Below are 25,822 nucleotides of genomic sequence, written 5' to 3' on the forward strand. Positions count from 1 at the left end.
GTAATGGCCCAAACCCACCGCTAGTAGATATTTTCATTTTTGGACTTTTTCTTTCGAACTTTTCCTCACGGTTTTAAAAATACGTTGACTAGGGAAAGGTTTTCACGCCCTTATAAATGATGTTTTGTTCTTCTTCCTAACTGACGACTTAGGATCTCACAAGTATTCCTTGTTTTTTTAATTATATATTAATATCTATTTAAATTGATTTAAAATTTAGTATTATAGAAGACACAAAATTAAATTTATTGATACAATTCATTAATTTAAATGACTATTAGACAAATAATTAAAAATATAAAAAATTTGTTTTTAATAATGATAAAAACAAAGTAAACTTTACTTTAACCAATATTTTTGGAGTTAAATTTTGGTATAATTTTTAAAAGATAATAAATGACGTCATAAAAAAAATTGGTGCTTGCGAACACTTATGAGTCCAGCTAATATGAGGCCCTATCAAACTGTAACCAATCGAAGGCTGACACGTCAGAGAGGGATAGAGATGTCATTTTCCTCAAACAATGGTGGGTTTTGGGTATTTTAGATTTTGTTTTTTAATTGTTGGAGTGTAATTAATATATGAATATTATTTTTGTGATTATTTTTTGAAAAGGAATGGCTTCAGGAGTTGGCAATGTCCTACAAAGCTCAGAGAAGCTCCCTCTGTTCGGCAGCTGAGCTGCTCCAATCCCCACAACAACTCTCTCTCTTTCTCTCTCTTCCCTTATCCCTTCAGTCACCTACAATTTCACCGCCTTTCCCTTCCAATCCACTTCCTCCAATGCCGAGAGCAGCGCAGGGGAATTAGGGGAAGATGCCGCTCGTCAGGGTGCAGGTCAAAAGCCAATTCGGGCTTGGAAAGCCCCATCTCTACAAGGAGGCCAATAATGAAGATCCCAAAGCTGTGCTTGACGGTGTAGCCGTTGCTGGCCTCGTTGGGATCTTGAGGCAGTTGGGTGATCTTGCGGAGTATGTTTCTTTTGCTTTCCCTGCTCTATATATATTATGCTTCGACGGTTTAGTTTCGAGTATTGAATGTATTTATGTTCTTGTTTCTAGATATTTCTTAGGTCTCGTACCGTGTTCTCTTAGATTAATCTAAGTTAGGGAATTAGTGGAGTTATTTTCACATCTGGAAATGGAAGGAATGTTTGGGAATGTTGAAATTCACTTGGAAATTGATTAGTTCCTTGAAGGGGAACTTCATTTTTGTATCTTGTTTAGGAAACAGATATGGGAAGGAGACAATCAAATCAGAGTTATTTGGTTGGGATTCTAATTCTTTTTTAATTATGTTTTTTCATGATTCATTTCATCTCTACTAGTTATTGAGAAGTTCTCTTAGAATGTGACAGACTCAGTGACTTGGTGAGTGTTTAGCCCCCTAACTCTTTCGCTTTTTTCTTCTTTTTTTTTTAGAATGTTACATTGTAGTTAGGGTGAGTGTGAGATCCCATATTAGTTGGGGTGGAGAAAGAAGCATTCTTTATAAAGGTGTGGAAACCTCTATCTAGCAAGCGCGTTTTTAAAACGTTGAGGGGAAGCTCGAAAGGGAGAACTCAAAGAGGACAATGGGCTTGGGCCTTTACAAATGGTATCATAACCAAACACAGGGCGATGTGCCAGCAAGGAGGTTGAGCCCTGAAGGGAGGTGGACACGAGACAATGTGTTAGCAAGGACGCTGAGCCCTGAAGGGGAGTGGATTGGGGGGTCCCACATTGATTGGAGAAGGGAACGAGTGTCAGCGAGTACGTTGGGCCCCAAAGGGGGGTGGATTGTGAGATCCCACATTGGTTGAGGAGGAGAATGAAACATTCTTTATAAGGGTGTGGAAACCTCTGGAGCCCCACATCGATTGGAGAAGGGAACGAGTGCCAATGAGGACACTGGGCCCTAAAAGGGGGTGGATTGTGAGATCTCACATCGGTTGGAGAAAGGGAGTGAGATCTCACATCGGCTGGCCCCCGAACGTCCTCATTAGCACTCATTCCCTTTCTCCAATTGATGCGAGACCCCTCAATCCACCCCCCTTTGTGTTGATATGCATATAGAGTTCGTCTGTAAGTTGTCTGAAAGATGATCATCGTCTTTGTGTTGATATGCATATAGGGTCTTTGAAAAACACTTTCACTTTGCTTGGTCCTTTGTGCAATGCAAGTATGTTGTTAAACAACATTTATACTGACTGGGATGGTATCATCCTGTGTTGTAGATTTGCGGGGGAGGTTTTTCATGGCTTGCAGGAACAGGTGATGGCAACAGCTTCCAGGAGCCGCAATGTGATGGCTCGTGTCAAACATATTGAAGCTGCCCTTCCTTCCCTAGAGAAGGCAATACTAGCTCAAACAAGTCATATTCATTTTGCTTACACAGCTGGTATGACTCAATTGCTACCTAAATCATTGATTACTTAGACTAAAACATTATTTATTTCAACTTTTTTGGTGCTATCGACTTGTCCGTTGTAAATACTCTGGACCTGAATAGAGAATCCCTTGTCAGTATGGATTAATTCGTAAAAATGAAGAGGAACTGCACTAAACTGCACCCCCGACCCGTAAACACGTACACAAACTACTATTTATTGGCTAAAATACAGACTCCAGCCATATGATATTGTTTGTACCTCACTTCTTCTGTGTATTCTCTGTTATCTAACCAACATGAGTGTTAAATATTTCTTGGCTAAGAAGCACGGATACAGATACGAAACATAGACACGACACGACACAACACAGCTTAGACACAGTGACATGTCATTTTAAAAAACTAAAGGACATGTACACGATAAGGACATGTTTATTTATATCTATTTAGAATGCTTAACAAGCATTTCATATGTCTGTCAAACGCTGGACTCATATTCACTTGATACGATTAGTGTTTGATTCGTATCTATTGTTCTAACAAGTGTGTGATGCATGTCCAATAAGTGTCGAAGTGTCCAACACACACTATCCAAACTAAACGTCTGTGCTTCTTAGCTGCAAAGTGAATGTTTGAAGGAGGTAGTTTTCTGATTCACTGACAGGATGAGTGATCCTAGTTTATTTTAACTCGGTACTGTTCACGAACTTATCTTCATAAACTGGGTTTGTGTAGATGAGCTTTAGAGCAGCGCAGTTACAACTATAGCATTTTAGCAACATTTGATATTTGCATAATGTAAAGCAGTTGCTTTGCAGGTTCTGAGTGGCATCCTCGTATTCAAACAGACCAAAATCACTTCATCTATCATGATTTGCCACGATTTATTATGGATTCCTATGAAGAATGTCGTGATCCTCCGCAACTTCATTTGCTCGACAAGTATGTTCAGTTCGTTATCGTTGTTTAACATATTTCTTCTTATTGAAAATGAGAGGCAAGCTTGACAATGTTGTTCTTCTCTCCATTAGATTTGATACGGGGGGTCCTGGATCTTGTTTAAAGCGTTATTCAGATCCAACATTCTTCAGAAGAATATCAACCTCAGGAAAAGTAAGCTTGGAGAAGGTTCGAAGTGATAAAAAGGCTCAAAAGATCAAGGTATGTACTGAAAATCTAGGGGTTGTGCTATGTGCACTTCTCAAATAAGTGGCCAGCCCAAAGTCCAAGCCTACCGCTAGTAGATATTGTTCTCTTTGGGCTTTCCCTTTCGGGCTTCCCTTCAAGGTTTCTAAAACGTGTCTGCTAGGGAGAGGTTTCTACACCCTTATAAAAAATGTTTCGTTCTCCACCCCAATGTGGGATGTGACAATCCACCCCCTTCAAGGCCCAGCATCCTCGCTGGCACTCGTTCTTTTTTCCAATCAAGGAACCTTGAGGGGAAGCCCTTGAAGGGAAAGCCCAAAGAGGACAATATCTGCTAGGTAAGCCATTAACGTTAGAACTCAAGGGAAAGCAGTACAACCTATAGAACAGATACTGTTCAAGTGGTCAAGAATATGGAGTCATTGTTTTATTTAATATTCTTGAAATCAAAGATTGGCTCTATCATTTTGACAAATAAATTAACAACGCACAGAGAAAACGATCGATGATGCGCAATGGAGAAGTGACATGTGGTGCATCAATTCCCAGTTTTAATAGCAGGTATTACAAACTAACAGTTAGATTTTGGACATTCCATCTTTAGTTGAATAGAACACTGACAACTAGATATGCAGCTTGCAGTTTAACTCCATTTCCAATGAAGTAGCTTCCTTTTCTCAAACTGCTACAGCTGATATGAGGATGAAATCAGATGCTGGGGAGTCTTCAAATTCTTTTGATTCCGGAACTGGGTCACGATATACCGGAAGCGTTACGAAATTAGATTCTTCCTTGCCAACTAAAAAACAGGAATTTAGGAAATCTTCAAATTCAAGCATGATGCAGTTTAATGATGCTGTTGATTCATTTGCCTCAGATGAACAAAGTAGGATGGTAGATGATAAATTTCAATTTGAACTAGATGATCCAATTGATTTGAGTTTCTGTTCTCATGTAACATGGGATGAAAAGGCAGAAATAAGGAAGCCCAGGAATCAGCAAGATAGTGTAGAAAAGATAGAAATGTTGCAGCCAATAGGTCAACAGGATGTTAGAGAAATGGCTGAAATTATGCAGCCGAGAACCGGAAAGGATGTCGAAGAAATGGAAGAAATTATACAGCCAAGGTCCCAACAGGATGTTAGAGAAAAGGAAGAAATTGTGCAGCCAAGGACTCAAAAGAGAGTTAGAGAAATAGCAGAAATGTTGGAGAAAAAGTCCCGACGGGATGTTACTGAAATGACAGAAATTGTGCAGCCAAGGACTGAAAAGGGTGTTAGAGAAAGGGCAGAAATTGTGCAGCCAAGGTCCCAACAGGATGTTAGAGAAATGGTGGAACATGTGCCGCCTAGGGCTCGAACGGATGTCAGAGGAATGGACGACATTGTGCAGACAGGGTCCCAACAGGATGGTACAGGAATGATAGAAAATCTGCAGCCAAGGACTCAAAAGGGTGTCAGTGAAATGGCAGACATTGTGCAGCCCAGGACTCAACAGGATGTTAGTAAAATGGAGGAACTTGTGCAGCCCAGGACTCAACAGGATGTTAGTAAAATGGAGGAACTTGTGCAGCCCAGGACTCAACAGGATGTTAGTAAAATGGAGGAACTTGTGCAGCCAAGGACTCAACAGGGTGGCATAGAAAAGCCAGAAATGGTGGAGCCGGGTAGTCGACAGGGTGATAGTGAAAAAGTGGAGATAGGGGAGTCAAGGCGTCAACAGCATGATAAAGATGAAGAATATAATTTTCCTATACCTGAATCTACCGATCCTCAGGAAATGGAAGGCTTTTACCTCAGAAATGATGAACAAACGAGCACGCCTGCTAGTAATGGCCACCTGCTAGAATCCGTTAATGACGGGAATGTAATCGATGAAGTTGAAAGTGAAACGGATAATTATATGGATGCCCTCAACACCATTGAGTCAGAATCTGAAAGTGACCTTGATTGTCAGACGAAACGAGAAGTCGAGCCATGCTCATCCACTATAAAGTGTGAAGTAGTAGAACCAGTGCATGATGTCCTTGAATTGAGTTTGGATCCTGATATTTCGATTCTTAACCCGAGTAATGAGCCTCAAACGTCCTTTGACAAATGTATGATGTCCAGTCTGCCAAATTTAGTTTCTTCAGATAGTTTTTACCATGATCAAAGGCTCGAAAACGCCGTGAAGGATTCTAACCTCGACGATCCCCTAGTAACTAATTTGCATGACAAGGAAAGTTCCATATCAGAATCTGATATCAGTGACTCCTTCCCTCCTGACTCCACTTCTAGTTTCGAGGATCAGTCAGGAATTAAATTATTGAACACGGTGCACGAATCACATGAATCTGAAAAAGCTTCTTTCTCCAGCAATCCGTTAGATAAGTTCTGGACTAATGGTGGCTTGCTTGGACTTCAGCCATCAAAACCTCCTTCTTGGGCTGTTTCAAATGCTTCTCGTGAGGACGCGAGTAAAGGCGAGAAACATGGCCCTTCTCATCATGCGTTTTTGATCAATGGTAATGCACAAGAAATGAAAATGGGTACTTTTCCCAAAGATGCTATTAACAATGAGAATGATTCAACTTCTAAAAAGTCCTCATTGCATCACGATGATCAGAAATACGATACGTCTCGGATATTGTCAAGAGATGAAAGTCTTGATATTAATCATTCAAGCAATGGATCTAGTTGTGTCCATATGAATGATATGGAAAAAACCATTATGGAGAAAGATGAAGATTCCAGTCAGAATTCTGGACTTGGCCATCAATTGCTTGTAAATGGCTTTCATAGAAAACTAACGCTAATACAAGACGAAAGATTTGAGACTACGTCTGGTCCAGATTCATGTCCTCCTTCACCCCCACTTGATCACATGAAAATCTCTTTCCATCCTGTTTCTGGTTTTGAAATTTCAAAATTGAAATTGAGATTTCCCGACGACAGTGAAGGCCAAGGAAGCACGAACGACATATTTCCATTGTTTCAGTTGGCTCCCGAGGAGTCTATTTCTGGGCATGAGATTGGCTCTGAGTATGATGACGACGACACGTTCTGTAGATCATCTCCATGTATGTCAGATGATTGTCTTAGTGATCGCTCCAAGTCGAATTCTGACCTGTGGGAATCAGACGACGTTTCAGAAAGCACGCGCAAGAATTCGTATGATTTACACATATCACAGATGGCATCATCATTTGAGGGAATCACAAAAATTGGGACTACTGTGGACGGTGAAAGTGAAAATTTGTACACTACGGAGGGCATGGATGATTCGTTTTCGGGTCCGTTACTTGATCTTCCATGTTTTGACATTGTGAACACTGTAATGAGTGAAAGAATTGATGATATTGATGCAATGAATCTTCTTAAGCCGCAATGTTCAGATAATCCTGTTCCCGCTGTGCCTCCTCTTCCTCCTGCACAATGGTGTGTATCAAAAACATCCTTGAATGTGTCCGAAGACCTAAAGGATTTATCTGCTCGGTCGGAACAGGTGGAACCGATTGTCTTGCAGCAGCAAATAACTCATGAGCCCATTGCAACCAAGCTAAATGACAAGGTAAATAGTAGTATAGTGGTTATTTTGATAGCAAACATAAACAACCAGGATGACTCAAGGCGTGGGAAGTTCTAATTGTTTATACATTTATTATTGAATGTAGAAGCCAGAACAAGTGATGGTGGATGGTAAAAAAGAACTAAACCGCATCGGAAATGGCCAAGTGATGGATGCGAGGGAAGATTTTCTGCAACAAATTAGAGAAAAAGTAAGCAATTTTCTTACGCTTTTGTTTAACATTCGTTTTCTTTTATTGATTTGGTTTGATTCTGATGGATTTTGAATTACCGTGTAATGGCCCAAGCCCACCGCTAGTAGATATTGTCTTTTTTGGGTATTCTCTTTTGGGATTTCCCTTAAGGTTTTTAAAATGTGTATGCTAAGGAGAGGTTTCCACACTCTTATAAAGGGTGTTTCATTCTCCTCTCCAACCGATGTGGGATCTCACAATCCACCCCTTTTCGGGGCACAGCGTCCTCGCTGGCACTGTTCCCTTCTCCAATCGATGTGGGATCCCATCCACCCCCCACCCCCCTTCGGGGCCCAGCGTCCTCGCTAGCACTGTGGGACCCCCCCAATCTACCCCTTTTGGGGCTAGCATCCTTGCTAGCACACTGCCTCGTGTCCACTCCCCTTCAAGGCTTAGCCTCCTCACTGGCTTATCGTCCGGCGTCTAGCTCTGATACCATTTGTAACTGTCCAAGCCCACCGCTAGCAGATATTGTCTTTTTTGAGCTTTCCCTCATGGTTATTAAAACGTGTTTGCTAGGGAGAGGTTTCCACACCCTAATAAAGGGTATTTCGTTCTTTCCCCAACCAATGTGAGATCTCACAATATGATATATGGTCAGTTTTATTTCTTGCAGAAAGCTCGGCAAATCAAATCATCCAAGTATACAACTTGGTTATGTTGTCAGTTCAACTCTATACTAATACCAAGGCCATACCATGCATACATTAGCATTTGTGCATTCGGAGATCATACGCATGAACTCACGTTGGCGATCATGTTTGTGACGCATTCGTAGCATTCTTATTATATTAACTAGACATTTGCCTCTATACTAAATTCTGAAAGCTGCCCTTGAAGATTCTTATATCATAATTTTTGTAGCCAAGATTTCCTTTGTTCAAATAAGATCAAAAGTTATATAGTTCATGCTAATAACTTTTCTCGACCATGTTATCCCCAGTCATTCAACCTAAGACCTACAATGACTGAGAAGGCCAGCACTACAGCAGGACCTGCTACCCATGTCAAAGTCACAGCAATTTTGGAGAAAGCCAACGCGATTCGCCAGGTTCTTCATTGTCTTGTTTTCCAACTATGCACACTATATATATACATGAAAGACTCGCCATAACTATTTGAGTCATTTCGCAGGCTGTTGGAAGTGACAACGGCGAAGATGACGATTCTTGGAGTGATGCCTGATTGTAGATATGAAACCTATGTTTCCCAGAGACAACTCTCATAAAGATGCTAATAGTTGCATATGTAATAAAACTCATGGTATGTCTTGTGAATAAGCTTCCTTTTTGACTTATATTCCCTTAGAGAACTTGTTAATTCCTTGTAAGCATTGAGAATTACGTATTAGGTGCTGGGAAAGATATGTTTCACCATACTTGCAGGCTGCAGCAAGCAATAGAGTGCATAAAAGAAAGCCTGAAAATGGTTGTAAATTCGATTCTTTTAGCTTTTTCTCCGTCTCTTTAATTGTCTTTATGAGATCCCATATCGGTTGAGGAGGAGAATGAAGCATTGTTTATAAGGGTGTGGAAACATTTTCCTAGCAGATGCGTTTTAAAAACCTTGAGGGGAAGTCCAAAAGCCTAAAAGGAAAAGTCCGAAGAGGACAATATATGTTAGTAGTAGGCTTGGGCTGTTACAAATGGTATTAGAGTCAGACAGGCTTGAGCTGTTACAAATGGTATTAGAGTCAGACAGGCTTGAGCTGTTACAAATGGTATTAGAGTCAGACATTAGGTGGTGTGCCAATGCGGACGTTGGACTCTGAAGGGGGGTGGATTGTGAGATCCCACATCGGTTGGAAAGGAAAATGGAGTATTTTTTTTATAAGGGTGTAGAAACCTCTCTCTAGCCGATACGTTTTAAAAACGTTGAGAGAAAGTCTGAAAGGGAAAGGGAAAGCCCAAAGAAGACAATATCAGTTAGTGGTGGGCTTAAGCTCGTTACAGTCAGTCTTTCTAATCCGTATCTATTCTGATCGGATTAGATTGACCTTTTCCTCCCTACGAAAGTTAACGTTTTGGCATCATTCATGGACGGAAAAGAAAAGAAATAAAGAGTTCGAAAAAGTGTTGCATACCATGTAAGAAGACCAAAAGGGGAAGTAAAGTACGTTGGTAAAGTCTTCGAAGAATCATTCAAAGAAATACTTATAAAAAAAAAAAAAAAGAAGGGTCAAGCCTTGGATTGTAATATCCCAGAAACTACAGAATTTTATTGACCAAGAAAGAGCAACTTCCAATGGAAGAAACTCCAACATTATTGAATTAAGTGCTGCGCTAAGTCTTCCCATACGTCTCAGGTTAAAGTTATATTTAATAGGTTCTTAAACGGCATATATAATTTGTCTAATAAACGATTAGGTGATATCAAGAAACATGCGGTACTGATTTAAAACTCATGAATTTCGACCCATGTCCTTAACTTTGGAGTTCATGATTGAATTAATGAAAAAGAACGTGCACCTTGTTGGTATAGATATAGATAGTAAATTTACTTGTAGGAGTACATCTTGGATCTGCCGATTATGTTATGGACGAAGTCCTACTCACAGGGACCTGATCGAATTGGAAGAAGCCGTAGGTATTATTACGAGTCAATCTATTGAAGAACCGGATACTCAACTAACATTAAGAACTTTTCATACCGACGACACCAAAATTTTTAAAAAGTAATTGATAATAGGTATAAAATTAAAGAAATTTTTGTGTCTAACATCAAGCCAAGCCAAGCTAGGTTTACTCCAAGTTTACATTATGGCTTTAGACCACTTCAAAATGGAATTTTTATCTTCCATCCTGAGACATTTAAGAGTTCGTGGTATCTATTGTAATACCATTAGTAATAGCTCAAACTTACCCCTAGTAGATATTATCTATTTTAACGCATTATGTATTGTTGTCAGCTTTACGATTTTTAAAACGTGTCTACTAAGGAGAGATTTCTATACCCTTATAAGAAATATTTCATTCCTGAACATCCATCCATCTGGGTTCCATCAAGCATCAAACTCTCTTGTGTTCATGCTAAATATTTACGGCGTACGTTCCAGATAGCGGGTGCATAATCTAACCTCTGACACATGGGCTGAGACACAATATCGGCACACCGATGTTGTTCAGTACTGTTCTTAAAAGACCATTTTCAAAGGATGACGCGCAATACTGGCACACCCGCGTCGTCCGGTTCTGTCTTTGAAAGACTCTTTTCAGTGGATGATGCCCAAGACGCTCACCCATGTTGTGACACACCATGCCTCCCCTATAATACGTTTTGAGGCATTGTCAATCCTTCTTGAGTAGACGTCTTTTTGGCGAGCGAACATACGATCTCGTGCATAGTTTGTAGAGTACTCGATTGACACCAAAATTTAGCAAGGTTTTATCTTTCATATAGATGTACTTAATTTTCGAGTTGCGTGTCGAAACTCCAACTTCTGAGATTACAGCCCGTGGCCCTACCTGACCCTCTTTAAGCTTGTCTTCAACACTAGTGTCGCCTCGTTCTCTCGAACCTTGGGTATACCTCGACTTAGTTTCAATGCACGCTCTTGGTGTGTTGGATGATGCACCATTCTCATTGGTTATATCATAACACTTCTCAATCTTGGCATTCACGTAGCCAGATAGGCATCACTTGAGGGTCGCTCCTTGTGTGTCTTGTATGCGGGGTCACAACCTACTTTCTTTCAATGAGGTTGTGACACTCTCCCCCACTTAATCCAGTTATTATCCTTGACGACTTTCTCAGGGCACAATCGTATCGTCGATTATGACAAGTAGCACGCGAGTCGAGACCATGTTGCATGATCTAAGACTCTGGCTAAGCCATTTGCTATTGAAACCAAAGTTTTCAAAAGGTTACCCAAAATAGAATTACTCCATACTCTCCATGATTGAGTTACCAAAAAAGGAAGTGCACCTTATTAATATAAGTAAATGTCTTTCAATTCTTTTAAGCTTTCCTTAACCATCCTATCGTCATAATCACTCCCATTTGAATGTAGTCTCGGTTCATTCATATACGTCTCTTTTACTCGAGTATCACAAATTCCAACTCGCAACAGTGACTAATTTTAACAATTACACGAACCAATCATATTTAAAACTACCTATACTAAACCAAGCTGAAGATATCATATCAAAGACATATCTTTATACATTATAATATGAAAAAGATCAAATCTTCCAATTTAAAAATGGAAAAAAGAAAGGAAAGAAATAGTGATGGAAAGCATCCCAAACAAAAGTGCATCTCTTTCCAATGAAAAATGGTGTTTTGTCTATCATTATACAAGTGCAAAAAAAGCTGTTCTTGGAAAAGAGGGTTACTTTCATATTAAGTTTATAAAAAAGATTGCTTTATTTAAAGCAAATCCATTTATTAAAAGCATTCCCCAACTTTATAACCCTTTTAAAAAACCAAGTATCATCAAAGTTAACTCACCAAATACATGCATTCAAACCCACCTAAAAAAGTCGATTCAATCTTAAAAATTTCGATTACGACCCCCGAATACGTTTTCGTTTTAAAAAGTAACGAAATTTGCTACGTGGGTTCTTATCGTACAATGTTTATAGATATATATATGAAACGAAAAAGACTTTTAGATCAGTAAATCATGTTCGGTTGTTCCTTTAATAAAGTTATTGAGTTGCTCTGTTTCTACGTAGAGTTCAAATATTCTTTTCATAAAACCAAAACAACTTGCTAAAGCCTATTTGAGAATCGTTTTGTTTTGAGTTTTCTGATTCCTCGGGAATATATTTTTTAAAATAGGTATCAAAATAAAAATAAAAATAGGGTTTATAATAAGATGGGTTAAAATTTTTGAAGAATTTTTATGTGAATGTCAACTCTGTCCATGTGCTAAGATTTGTAAAATTTTATAGATTAATAAAAAGAGCATATTATAAACTAAATAATTGATATAATAATGAAAAAAAAATATACCCTAAGTATAACGCTACCAACAATCATCCATAATAATTTATTGTTGGTAGAATAATTTGGTATTATTTTTCAAACCACTTGATTATTATAATTAAAAAAATTGTTATTATTTATTATAATTAAAAAAAGTGTTATTGATTATTATAAGCATAAAATGATTGTTTGAAAAGCAAAAGATTAAATAATGTGTGGAAATTTTAATTCCGATCCAGTCCATATATTACACGACAAAATCATTTTTATTTTATTTATTTTTATTTATATATATATTAATTGTCTTTATTATTATTATTATTATTATTATTATTATTTTGGGTTGGAGAGTTGTGGGAGAGTGATGGAATTTTATATATATTTTTTAAAATCCTCTCTCATTTGAAAAACAAAATCCCGATTTAGCTCGTTAATGGTCATGACATTTCTTTGCATTTACTGTTGTTTGTCTGTTTTGACCCGTTATGTATTACCATCAATCTCATGGTTTTAAAACTTGAAAATGAGAGATTTCCACACCATTATAAAGAATGCACGGTTCTGTTTCTCTCTTTAACCGATTTGGGATTTCATAATCTACTCTTTTATGAAAAGGGTCTAGCCCTACTCTAACTAGTGCCTCACACCGTCTGATGACTGGCTCTGATACCATTTGTTATAGCCGAAGCCCTCCACTACTATTTGTCGTTAGCATCACGATTTTAAAACGTATGTACTAGGGAGATGTTTCCTACCCTTATAAGGAATGCTTCACTCCCCTCTCCAACAAATATGGGATCTCACACCTGCGATACTATTACATTATCTACTTATTTTGAACGGCTTCTAAGAGTGAAATTTATCTCTACAAACCAACGCGAGTTCTTTTAGTACGTTTTGCCCTTACTCATATACAATACTTGAATTCTCGATGTAGATACTACATAGTTGGTTCTCATCCTTCAGTGACTACGAGTGTAATAGGAGCATCCGGATCACCCTAAGATGATCATCACATGGCTATTGAGAATGAATCAAATCAAATGGTTTTATTTCTCAATCTTTCTGACTTTCTCCTACAGAACTAAGATAAAAAAGATTGAGAAAAACCAGTAATTCACAACAACTAATGAATGATTCCCCAAAAAGTTAAGGATTAGTAATCCTTTTTAGAAATCAAATGGATTCGACCTTATACATACACGAGGAAGGAAATAAAGAGACTAGGTTAGGGTCGGGTGTATGTAATCTCTATTTTTGACCTTTTTTAGCTAACAAGAAGAAATCCCTCCCGAATCACTCTCTCCTTCTCTATTCTGTTCGAGGCAGGTCCTTAACCATCGAAAGACGTCTCTCAATGATTATCATCAAATTTTTATAATGTTTGAAAAGAAAGAAAGAAGATGATAATGATGATGTAGTGAAGCAATGATGTGTACAAAAAGCTCATCCAAACCTTTTCTTTTCCTTCTCACCAACCTCTCTCTTCACTTACCCTTTTCCCCTTTTTCCTTTCAATTATAAAGTCCCCATTTTTAATCCCAATTTCCCAAACCACCTATCTCTCTGCCTCTCTCTCTCTCTCTCTCTCTCTCTCTCTCTCTCTCTCTCTCTCTCTCTCTCAATGATGGCGGAGAGAAACAAGTATGAAGACGACGAGGGTGGAATCAAGCTATTTGGGACAACAATTGTGTTGCAAAATAAGAGGCAAATGAAAGAAGAAGACACCAACAAATCAGAATCAGCTGAAAAAAAACCGGACAAGATGATTCCTTGCCCAAGATGCCAAAGCCCCGACACCAAATTTTGTTATTTCAATAACTACAACGTTAATCAGCCAAGACATTTCTGTAAGGGCTGCCAGAGATACTGGACGGCCGGTGGCGCCCTCCGCAACGTCCCCGTCGGAGCCGGCCGCCGGAAAACCAAACCTCCTTGTCGGACCTTTGATGGGTTGCCGGAGAATTGTGTCTTTGATTCTTCAGGGATGGTGGCGGTGCAGCCGTTTGAGTTGGAGGAGTGGCACGGTGGTTTCAACCAAATTTCACCGGTGAAGCGGCGGAGAGATTGCCAAGATGGTCAAACCTGTTGATTCCTATCCCTTTTTCCCTTTTATTTTTTTACTTGTGTCAAGAATTTCTAATTTGAAAAAAGAAACTTGTTTTTGTACAAATACAGACTTTGTTTATAGTTTTTGGGAGAAAAAAGATTGGATTTTTAATGCTATGATCTTGAGCATCATCAATAATTACTCTCTTAAAGGTCAAAGCCATGTTTTATAATTGATTACATAAACACCCAATTAAATTAGGATTAAGATGCTTAATGATTACAAGCTACTTGATTGAAAAATAGGGAAAATAATTCTTTAGATGGGTTTTGATTAATTCATTCAATAAGCGTATTATTTAGTTGTTAATCATTTTTTTCTTGCAAAGCCATGAAGATCCAGCTTTCTGACATGGGAGGAAGAAATGAGAGAGTTTGTTATCGATTTTGGGTTGATATTTCAAAACTCATATGATAAGATCAAGAATGCTACAATCAATAGATAGTTGAGGTGCACGCAGGTGTAATGTCATGAATGTTATGATCAACATATAGTTGAGATGCATGTAAGTCGAGAGAACTAACTTAGCATACGGTTTTTGGTGAGGTTAATTGTAACAGTTTTTTAACAAAACTCTTATCAAAGATTGTTCGTCGTCAAATAGAAAAACTTGGGCAAATATCTTCTCAATGGTCGTCGTTCACGGGCAACGAGTGAGTTCGATTCTAGTTTTCGAAATTTAAAACATTTTTATGTCAGTTTAACTTTTAGGTCTTATTTGTTGGTATAAAAGTTGTTTATGAATGATTTTCATCTTGAGTTGGTGGAGCTATCGATGGGTTTAGGTGGGTTGGTATAAATTTATCGAAACTCATTTGAGATTTATTTAGATATCTCAATTGTACTGAAAGTAACATTAAAAGGGTTTCAACATGAAATGAAATGTAATTATATGTATGTATAACTGTATAAATATCCGTGAAATGTTTGCTCATCAACACGAGAACAGTTTAAATTTTTTTTTTTTTTTTTTTTTTTTTGTTTCGTTTCGTTTCTTATGATTTAATATATCTTTTTAGCTGCATGTGATATATATTCGAACCATATTTTTAATGTCTTTTCCCAAGTCCGAGGTTTTATTTCCACAGACACTAGGAGTTGAATGTATTCAGAATTTATAGGAGGATCTGAGGAACATTTGCATGTTTGTTTTTGTAAGTTTGCCCTTTCATTGTTGCCTTTCATATACAAACAGTGTCATATTTTTCAACCTTTTTTCTGCTCAGCCCAATAGCATAGAACACGTCTATATAAGAGTGATTCTTAAGATATAATGGTTACTACGTATACAAATTCGGTGTAACTTTCTTTTCGATGACTCAACTATAAAAACTTCAATATTAAGCATGTTTTGCTTAGAGCAATTCTATATTGGGTGATATCGTACAATATGAGTGAAGACAAAACATGCGAAAAAGACCTGTTGCAAGAGATGCAAGAAGAAGCAATCCAAGACGGTAGATAATACAATCATGTCACAGAATGTTAAGGTTATCAGAAACCAAATCTAAATTCCAAATCCTGTAATATATGTATTTCAAGCATCCGTATTATCTACTTTTACTTTGCTTATTAAGTCTTCCGCAAGTCGTCATTGTCTGCTTTGGTCCATTATGTATTGTCGTCAACCTCACAGTTTTAAAACGTATTTGTCAAAGATAAGTTTCTACACTCTTATAAGAAATGCTTCATTCTCTTTCCAACCAACGTCTGATCTCACACCTTTTTAACTGATGCATGAAGATTCAATTTCAACTGATGCATGAAGATTCAAACGACTCAAACCAAGTTGACTGACAGTGCAAGAATTGAGATAGCTACTCAACTCCATTAGAACAAATATCAATAATTGGAACAAGTCACAGCGACATGGAAGAAGAAATGGACTTCACAAGAATAAATGGAGTGATCATCAACAAAGATGGCCATAACAGCTCCAAAGTAAAAGCTTCTAATTATCAAGTTGGTTTAAGATACCAGTATATCAATGTTGTTTCTTCTTCAACATCATTACTGTAGAAACAGATGTAGAACTACCCTTAATTTCTCTGTAGCAAGCTTTTACATGGGCAGAGAAATTCATATACAAGGCTACTTACATCCAAGCTACACTATACTAAACTGTGACAATGCAAATAATCTGTGGTATTCTCTCATCCTTATAACGTGCTGATTCTTCAACATGATTGAACACTATTACACAGGCAGGTATTACTCACAGCTATGAGCTACCTGTGGGGGCTGCCAACCAAAATGATTCTTGTTGCTTGAGGGTGTCTGCGACATGAGCTACCACACCAGCACCAGCATTGTAAAGCCATTCATTTTTCACCTGAATTCATGATACATAAGTATTAGCAACCGAGAAGAAATGGCTTGAAACGGGGAAAAGAAGAGAGAGCGATCGGAAACGAACATGGATGTTGTTATGCGCAAAGAATGGCCAGAATGAGGAGTGAAAGCTGACATCAACTTTTTTCCATGCCACCTGTTGCAAGCCTCGGATCATCTCCTCTGGAAAGAAAATGAGGGGCCATCATTACACCAATGATATCGGGCAAGGAAACAATCACCTAATAATCACGTTTAACTTCCTGCTGGAGTTGGCTTTGTACCTTCCATGATTTCATAATAATCCACTGTGTTGTGCGCAATGGGTGATTTTTGTGCCGCCTCCTTTCTTTGAGCTGCTTCTAAGGGGAAATTGGCACCAGCAGAGGGAACAGGAGGATAATAGTCTGCGTCTACAACATGCATGTAACCATCCAAACATCGGCGAGGGGGCTTCCAAGAATGATAGCAGATGTCAGAATGATAATGTATACTACTCCCATACTTGCAACATTCGTATACTCCTACACCTTCCGAACAACAATTTTGTTTCTGAATATGGCTAAGAACTCAAATGTTTCCTTAGGAATAAAGACAACTATTGTGAAGAGTTCGGGAGAAAACAAGCACAATTTTCAAAAACTAAATAAAATCGCTATGGGTACTCCTAGTGGTCAAGAATAGTCATATAAATAATAAAGGGCCTAGAGGGAGTGAGTTCAAACCATGGAGACCGCTATTTTAATATCATAGAGTTATTTTGGCAACCAAATATAGTAGGTTAATTGTTCCATGAGAATAGTGGCAAGCAAGCTAGCCCATTTACTCATGGATAGACAATCAATAAAGAATCAAATAAAAAGAGGAGGCTAAACCAAAGTTTCCTCTTAACTCTATCTTGGTTTCAACATTTAGTCAACTAAAAGGTATAGACCTTGTAATTACCTAGTGTCAACAATATCTATTCCCGACCCAATATCCTTCAAGATTATCATCCCACTATGTTCTTGTTAGAATTTCTTACCATCATGATAAAATGGAAACATATGAAATAAATCATTACCTGCATAACTTCATTTTCTCTCCTTATAGATGATGTGCGCCAACCAACCATATCTATTTGAAGTTCAAAACGAAAATACGGTTAATGAGGCAAATAAAAAAGGATCAACAAAATAACAGGAAAAAGAAAAGGGTACAAGGCATTCAGTGGATACGGTCATAAGCTACATTGGCATAAAGGATGCACGATTGAAAAGCACAAAGGGCAGATCTGCAAGGAAAAGAAAAAAAGAAAAAAAAGACATCATAGCGACCATTGTGTGACAGCATCCACAACAACAGGGGGGCTGAGGGGCCTTTCCACAAACTGAACAAAGATTCAAACTTACATGAATTTCCCTTCTTCACAGTCAGATGCCATTCTTAAGAGAAGTGGCGGTTTATCGAGTTTTGCATCTGTAAGGAACAGCTGACTGCCCGTTAGACCCACGACAATAGGGGCTATTGGTAGAGCCAGTTTCTCTAGGAATGGAAGTCCCAGAAGAAAAGGAAGCTGAGAGAAGAAAATGTTAACTAGTTTAGGGACCATTCCAAGTATCAGAATATAAATCCAATTGCTATTATTAAAATGTCTGCCATAACAATTTATTTCCCCTATTGCGTGCATGAACAAGAGGAAGCATATTGTAAGTCAAAAATTTGATTTTACAGCTAAAACATTACATTTAGAAATAAGTTTATGGTTTGGGTATTACCAACGGAGGTAGAGATGTTACACAGGGTAGCGTTTCATTCTATGGTGGAATTACATGACCACAGGATCCATCAATGAAAAGAAAATTCCATTACTAACATGAAGCGTGCACATAATAAATCAGACTGTGGTTTTATTACTGGATAGTTAAGTCATTGGAAGTCCAGTAATCCTATCATCAACCCAACATTAGAATAATTTTCTCATTCCCCTTTTCACTAAACTCAACAGGTATTATGCTTTCACTTTGTAATCATGATGGTGTAGTTGCAATTGTTCATGTCACATACACCATTCAAATAGTTTACATTTGCAATAAAAACATATCCGATTTCATCTAGTGTATGAGGATCCATAAACAAATAACTTGAAATTGGAATTGTAGTGCCAATAGTGATAAAACTTATTTCAAACAGTACCGTTCTAGCGTACATTGTTTTAAAGAAGCATGGATAATATTTTCGACGACATTGGAGTGAAATAAAATAAGAGCTCTTCAACGAAAAAAATTCATATTTGTTGAATATTTGCAGTTTCTTTAGGCTAAGATATTTCGAAGTTTTATATGTTTTATTCTAAGATATTTCAAAGTTTTATATGTTTTATTCTAAGATATTTCGAAGTTTTATATGTTTTATTGGTTGGTTCACGAACAATTTTCTATTTCATTTTAAGAAAGTGTTACGAAAAGAAATAATTAATTTCACAACTTATTCAAGTTTTTAAGGTGGTTGGATGAAATTAAAATTCTAAGATTTTGACTTCGAGTGCTAAGTGTCACAATTGCACTTTTCTTGCTAGCAGACTTTGTGATTGTGCAACACTCACTCCCAACACCAAATGAGTCGAGCCAATTTGGAATCACGTCGCCTACGACCGGACAACGTATGCTCAAGCTTCTGACCCCGTTTCGAGAAGGAGGTTTTAGAAAATGGGGGCAGAGAGATTTTCGAAAGCGAGTTTGAAAGTAAAAGAATCAAAAAAGATTTGAGAGCAACGTTATATAACTATAAGCAAAAAGCAATACAACAGCTTAAATAGCATATAACTTTCCAGGTATGGAGAATTTGACAACTAGTCGCATCCCCTATAGTATATTTTGAGGCGATTCAAGTCTGGCAAGCCTAAACATGATTTCGCCGAACGGTCATACAAAAGCAAGGGGAGGAGTTGACAACTAGTCACACCCCTATAGTACATTTGAGGCGATTCAGGTCTGGCAAACCTAGATATGATTTCACCGGGTAGTCATACAAACAGAAAATACAATAGTAAGGCAATACAACATGAAATTAAATAAAAGATTCGACGTGACATGGGCATGCGGTCACGGACAACACGCCCTGGACGAGCATGACCGTGACATCCTCTCCCACTTAATTGGTTAACGTCCCTGTCAACCAACTATTTTCGAACTCAGTGATGTGGATTGCAGCGGAGTCCAGATCTTCGATGCATTCCCAACTTGTTTATTCCGTAGGGAGATTCTTCCATTTGACCAAGAATTCTCGAATCCTACGTATGGGTCTTCCCACTTTCAGACCCCACTTTCCAACTCTGTAGGCTAGGATTGCTTCTATTTCTTTGGTGTCCTTCTATTTTAGATCGATACCATATCTGGTGATAACATTTCGTTGATCGTCACTTGGATCGAGGTGGTAAGGTTTTAAGCTTCTCACATAAATTACTGGGTGAATTTTCATCCATGGGTAACACAATACTGTAAGAGGTAGTTTTTGAGAACTTCGACTAGTCCTCCGTATTTCCGCACAAGTCTTTGGTCTTTCTGACTGAGACCTGAACAAATTAGATTTCGCAGTCGAAAAAACCGAAGACTTGCACGGAAATACGAAGGACCAGTCGAAGTTCTCAAAAAGATCGAGCCTACATCTTACACAGTCGTATTACTCACATAATTCATATGAGTAACCAAAACCCTAAATTCAACCAGTAATTCATATGAGTAACCTAAAACCTTACCACCTCGATCCAAGTGACAATTAGCGAAATGTCATCACTAGACCAATCTAAACTAGAAGAACACCAAAGAAATAGAAGCAATCCTAGCCGACAGAGTTAGGAAAGTGTGAAGACTCGAGGGAGGATTCAAGAATTCCTAGTCAAATGGAAGAACCTCCCTATGGAAGAAACAAGCTGGGAACGCGCCGAAAATCTGGACTCCATCGCAATCCATATCACTGAGTTCGGAAATAGTCAGTTGACACGAACGTCAACCAATTAGGTGGGGGAGAATGTCACTATCATGCTCGTCTAAGGCGTGTTGCCTGTGGCCGCATGTCCATACCACATCAAACCCTTTATTTAATTTCATGTTGTATTGCCTTACTACTATATTTTTTGTTTGTACGACACGTGAGACCTAAATCACCTCAAAATGTACTATATGTACAGAGTTGTCAACTCCTCCCCTGATTTTGTAGGATCGTTGGGCGAAATCACATCTAGGCCTGCCAGACCTGAATCGCCTGAAATGTACTATAGGGATGCAACTAGTTGTCAAATTCTCCCTACCCCAAAAGTTATATGTTATTTAAGCCGTTATGTTGCCTTTTGCTTATAGTTATACATCATTGCTTTCAAATCTCCTTTCATTCTTATTTCCAAACTCTCTTTCGAAAATCTCTCTGCCCCATTTTCTAAGACCTTCTTCTCAAAATGAGGCCAAATGGTTGAGCATACGTTGCTCGACCGTAGTCGACACGAATCCAAATTGGCTTGACTCACTCGATGTTGGGAGTGAGTGCCACACAATCGCAAAATCTGCTACCAAGAAGAGTGCAATTGTGACACTTTAGCTCACAAGACAAAATCTTAAAATTTTAATTTCATCCATTCAAGTTCTGAAATTAATTTTTTTCTTTTTAACAATTTCTTATAATGAAATAGAAAATTGTTCATGGACCAACCAATATAAAGCATACAAAATTCCTAAATATCTTAGCCTAAAGAAACTGTTCTTTTTTTATAAACTTAGGTGTCTGAATTCATTTTTGCATACTTGATCAATCCCAAGAAATAATTGGCCAACTCTATAACATTTTGACATAAGGAAACTCCAAGAATATTTAATATCCTAGGTAGAATAGGTGGTCGACATAATTTAAACCCAGGCCAATAGTAAGTTTAACAAAGTATAGTTATCCAACAAGTTTAAAATTTGCAAGCCTAACCATAGCAAGAACATGAAGTCTCAGGTAGAATTTACATTAAGAATTACCAAATTTTCATTCAGTGAGATGTAGGGAAGTAATACTGTCAAAGACAAACCTGCTTGTTACCTCTCACTCCCAAATGAGGCGTTGCCAAGGTAATGAAACTGATTGGCTCTAGTCCTGCAACCACACCTCTTTTTGAAGAATTGCAAGGACCATTTAGTGTGCTACTTAAGGTATTTGAGTTATTGTAAAGGACAGCAATAGCATATCTCGCTATCAAACCACCAAGTGAATGAGCCAAAAAAGAAATCCTTTTTAAGCTCTCTGTTTTCTTTACAATTTGCACGACCTGCTTGTCGTACAGATCATGAAATTAAATGTACCTTTCAATGAGCTAGAATACATATAATCCAAATCTGAAAAACTGTCTTAAGAAATATAGTATCTTAATGGATCAAGACTTACCTCATCAGCTAATCTCTTTCCCGCACCATCAATTCCAGTGAAAGATTTAGTAAAAGCATTTGAGGAACTTGCTACAAATATAAGAAATGACTAAAATATAAGATGAGCATCATACTAAGGAGATGTAGAAGATGGATAGAAAATATAGAAGTTCCATCTTGAAAATGGTCATGTCATGAGTCATTAAGAATCTATATCTCTATATATATTATATATTTATTTTTCTGGGGGGGGGTGGTATGGGAGGAGTGATGATGGCTGTGAATGTACTTTAGGCTTTTACTTTGAACTTCTTTTTTTTTTTTTTTTTTTGTTCCAAGTGGAGATAACTGTTGTCTAACTGGTTACTTGATGATGGGCATACTTAAAAGCCTAATTCGTTGTACATACGTCAGACTTGGTAATGATAAAATTTTACAGAAAAACAGTAGCATTAGTAAGAGAGGAGCAACCATTGATATGTGGCTTACACTTAGCAATTTGGTAGCTAGGGACCTTCCTACTACCATTTAAAGAACAAAATGCAGTCGACTCAAGATCCTCCAAACCATATTTTCAAGCTGTTAATTTGCAACAGAGAACCAAGTTCCTAGAGGACCTCACACTTACAGAGACGGATCATGTTTTTTACTCCTAGGATTACCAAAACAGAGCCCTTGGAAACAAAAGATAATGAAAACTGACTCGCAATGCACGAGGTAGCACCATCCAACATAACCAACACCTTCATAGTGGAAGGAACGCATGCATGCACTTTCTCAAGCCTACAAACACATTTAAATAAGATATTGATAAGAGACAAGTAATATGTATGAACATTGGGAAGAACCTGCCACAGAGTTAATATCTTTCCCTCAGAATTAAGAGCCTTTTACTTTTTAGTGGTTCCCAGATCAATTCGGTAATTTCCAAAATTGAGCAAAGAGGGACCACCATGGGAAATCCAAGTTAATTGAGAAGCAAAAATCTTTCAGCACAACTATATCTAGTCAAGCACCTCAGATTTAATATTTAAGCCCACCAACAATGCTTTAGACATGTTGACTTTAAGCCCCAGGAGTCTAAGAAAGTGATTCTTATCTACCCTCATATCCTTCAAGGATCTTCAACTCTAGACTTTTATCAATCAAACAAACACCAGACACTACATTGGCTCAAGAAATGCAGCCACATATCCATTTTCTGCATGAGACATCAGCGTGCTTTGAACTCAAAAATTCCAATTGACCGTAAGGTGGCCTTTCTCCAAATTACTTTTAGAGGTCGTTTGGTTGGAGTTTTTGTTTGAGATGCATGAGAATACGATGTTTAGGAATATAAGGTAACAAAAGGAGAATATTTTAAAAAGAACTTAAAGCCAGAGCTCCACATGGAAGTAACAGAACCAATATTATACAAATCTCAAGAACAACCTCAGAGATTCACCTTTTACTTTCCAACAATAATGCAAAAGTCGTAAATATTACACTCATGTTGATGCTTCCTGCATTTTAGAAATATTGTAACATGTACACGCTTATATTGCAATATTTGATATTCCATTAAGCATGGATGGTGACATATTCTCACATGAAGAAGAACATACCATATATTACAAAGTTTCTTCCAAGACGCCTTTTTAACTCTGCTTCAAAGTAAGTCCAATCACTTGGGCTACATAATAAATGCAGTAATCAAAAGAGAGAGGGGGGAAGGTGGGCTGGGAGAGAAAGAGAGATTTTCTGATAGCTATCTAAATATGTTTGAATTGGCTAAACAAAAACTTTATGTGAGAATCAGTTTATAGATCTACTACATTTGAACTCTAATAATCCCCAAAAACCACAGATATTCAGCCAAATATATGCATGTTTCATAAGAAGTAAGAAATATGATTCCCTTTTAATCTTGTTTTACTTACTATCTAATCTGGTAACAAGCAATCATAAGGTGTAATCAAAGGATACCTAGCCATGATGCCATGAACAAGGACAAGAAGGTGATCTGGCTCGTTTCGTACATTTCCAAAGCTGCTTGATGATAAGAATGTTCCCTGGGTTGAATTACTCATACCTTGAGGTCCAAGACCAAATACTCTCCAACTGAGATTCAAGTCTGCAATGCATAAATTTTGCTGATGTCCATCAATGGCATGTAAAAGAGAAAACTTGTAACCAGCTTAAATAATAAAAAAATAATAATAAATAACGGAAGAAAAAAAATCTAGAATCCAAAACAAATAATTAAGCATAGATAAATTTCAGGAAAAAAAAAATCAAACTGATGTATGTTACAAACATCAAGTTCATTGGAGTCCGGAGAAAGTATTGAAATCGGTTCTAAAAGCAAATACATCCAAAACAAGAAAAAGATTTATGAACATGTTTTCATGATTAAGCAGAGCCTTTCTAAAAATGTTGTAGTGTGGTGTAGCATTGGATTGAAATGTGCTCCCACAATGATAAAATAGGGAAAAGGAACCATTAGCAAGAGGAAATAAACCAATATGAGAATGAAAGTCACAGCTGTGCATTCATAGTACCTTCTAAAGATTTTTTTTATAGAAAAATAACCTTCACTTCTCATCAATGAAAATGAAATATAAGATGAAGAAGAAAAAAAAAACCATGAGTTTAACCATTAGGAAGGTTACTTTTGAGCTATAATCCATCGATTGCATGTCTAATTTCATAGCTCATAGAATGAACACTTGCGTTCCCGTGGAAGGATGGAGGCATTTCTCCTCATCCACCAACGGTAGGTTTGCATTACATCTCCATGCCATCGAAAACCCTATTTTAGACTACCTTAGTACAGGACAGTTTTGTAACAAGAATTCACAATTACATACAGGAGACTGAAAATCTCAAGCGAAGAATTCGCGAATCTTAAAACGATACGTGATATTCGGAATATTTGTTCATCCAGCTATAGAAAAACGAGATACTCACTCCCTTATTCACTTTCAATTCAACAACAGGAACTCAAATTCTTCATTTAAATTGTAATTGATAAACAACAACAACAACAACAACAACAACAACATTAGCGCAAATAAGAAACGTAGCCAAGGAGAGGGCGAGAAGTACCAGATGAAGAACAGGAGGGAGAGGAGGAGGAGGAAGAGGAAGAAGAAAACGACGAGGTCACTAAAGGTTCATGAGAAGAACCGGTTCTTGGACGGCCAAAAATGTGGTTGTAGCAAGAGCGGGCGTGAATAAAAGGCGCCAATGCCATATATTTATAGAGAGGAGTGAAATCGTTGTCCAAGTGGAGTCAACAAGAAGCCACAACGTTCGTTATCCTCTTCTTCGATGATTCAGGCGAAAGCTGATGCCCTCCAACCCAAAAAGGAGCGGCGGAGAGAGAGAGAGAGAGAGAAGGCCCTAAAATCGCCGCCGAATCAGTCGCCTGTTCTGGGGAGAACCGCCATTGATTATGGTGTCAATAATGAAAACAAAATGCTGAGTTAATAAAAATGACTAATTTTTTGTAATAAAAATATTTATCAAATTTCAAAACATTTAATAATATTCATAAATTTTAAAAAATTAAAAATATATTATCTTTAAATTTTGTTTCTGTAAGAGGACACCTTCAAAAAAAAAAAAATACTAATAAACTTTTTAAAAAAATTCTTTTTAAATGTTTATTATATTTAAAAAAAAATAAAAAATGGCATTAATAACCTTAAACTTTAAAAAAAAAATAAAAAATGACTCCTTGTAAATCATATTCTTTCCTTAATTTCTTCTTT

General features: G+C 37.6%; 3 protein-coding genes across 5 annotated transcripts; 2 read left to right on the top strand and 1 right to left on the bottom strand.

Annotated features, from left to right (window-relative positions):
• The first annotated feature begins 616 nt into the window (after positions 1-616).
• LOC111490553 (protein SCAR3-like) lies at positions 617-8,774 on the top strand. 2 transcript variants are annotated; one of them, XM_023139195.1, is made up of 9 exons: positions 617-972; positions 2,217-2,380; positions 3,190-3,313; positions 3,403-3,532; positions 4,011-4,078; positions 4,153-7,069; positions 7,173-7,277; positions 8,263-8,370; positions 8,454-8,774. In XM_023139195.1, exons 1-9 carry the CDS (start codon positions 818-820, stop codon positions 8,502-8,504), a joined length of 3,822 nt encoding a protein of 1,273 aa, XP_022994963.1. In that variant the 5' UTR covers positions 617-817; the 3' UTR covers positions 8,505-8,774. The 2 variants fall into 2 exon arrangements, with proteins under 2 accessions (XP_022994963.1, XP_022994964.1); XM_023139196.1 differs by lacking the exon at positions 617-972 and having other exon boundaries at positions 2,291-2,380; positions 3,179-3,313.
• A 4,983-nt stretch (positions 8,775-13,757) lies between these two features.
• On the top strand, positions 13,758-14,490 carry LOC111490555 (cyclic dof factor 4-like). Its single transcript, XM_023139200.1, has one exon. It carries the CDS (start codon positions 13,873-13,875, stop codon positions 14,338-14,340), a length of 468 nt encoding a protein of 155 aa, XP_022994968.1. The 5' UTR covers positions 13,758-13,872; the 3' UTR covers positions 14,341-14,490.
• A 1,777-nt stretch (positions 14,491-16,267) lies between these two features.
• On the bottom strand, positions 16,268-25,520 carry LOC111490554. 2 transcript variants are annotated; one of them, XM_023139197.1, is made up of 13 exons: positions 25,155-25,520; positions 24,033-24,180; positions 23,672-23,739; positions 23,512-23,569; positions 22,771-22,850; positions 22,087-22,157; positions 21,734-21,970; positions 18,081-18,244; positions 17,907-17,962; positions 17,753-17,805; positions 16,974-17,142; positions 16,775-16,872; positions 16,268-16,690 (listed from the first exon to the last, which is right to left on the bottom strand). In XM_023139197.1, exons 1-13 carry the CDS (start codon positions 25,300-25,302, stop codon positions 16,580-16,582), a joined length of 1,461 nt encoding a protein of 486 aa, XP_022994965.1. In that variant the 5' UTR covers positions 25,303-25,520; the 3' UTR covers positions 16,268-16,579. The 2 variants fall into 2 exon arrangements, with proteins under 2 accessions (XP_022994965.1, XP_022994966.1); XM_023139198.1 differs by lacking the exons at positions 22,771-22,850; positions 23,512-23,569 and having other exon boundaries at positions 25,155-25,519.
• Positions 25,521-25,822: the final 302 nt, after the last annotated feature.

This window comes from Cucurbita maxima, unplaced genomic scaffold, assembly GCF_002738345.1.
Source record: "Cucurbita maxima cultivar Rimu unplaced genomic scaffold, Cmax_1.0 Cma_Scf00015, whole genome shotgun sequence".
Lineage (NCBI taxonomy): Eukaryota > Viridiplantae > Streptophyta > Magnoliopsida > Cucurbitales > Cucurbitaceae > Cucurbita > Cucurbita maxima.

Excerpts from the sequence above, each read along its gene's own strand:
- LOC111490553 (XM_023139195.1), top strand. The coding sequence starts at position 818 with ATGCCGCTCGTCAGGGTGCAGGTCAAAAGCCAATTCGGGCTTGGAAAG. Across the intron at positions 3,533-4,010 it reads AAAAGGCTCAAAAGATCAAG|AGAAAACGATCGATGATGCG; the intron begins GTATGTACTGAA and ends AACAACGCACAG. Across the intron at positions 7,070-7,172 it reads CAACCAAGCTAAATGACAAG|AAGCCAGAACAAGTGATGGT; the intron begins GTAAATAGTAGT and ends TATTGAATGTAG.
- LOC111490555 (XM_023139200.1), top strand. The coding sequence starts at position 13,873 with ATGATGGCGGAGAGAAACAAGTATGAAGACGACGAGGGTGGAATCAAG.
- LOC111490554 (XM_023139197.1), bottom strand. The coding sequence starts at position 25,302 with ATGGCATTGGCGCCTTTTATTCACGCCCGCTCTTGCTACAACCACATT. Across the intron at positions 24,181-25,154 it reads TCCCTCCTGTTCTTCATCTG|ACTTGAATCTCAGTTGGAGA; the intron begins GTACTTCTCGCC and ends TATGCATTGCAG. Across the intron at positions 22,851-23,511 it reads TTATTGTTGGAAAGTAAAAG|GCTTGAGAAAGTGCATGCAT; the intron begins GTGAATCTCTGA and ends ATGTGTTTGTAG.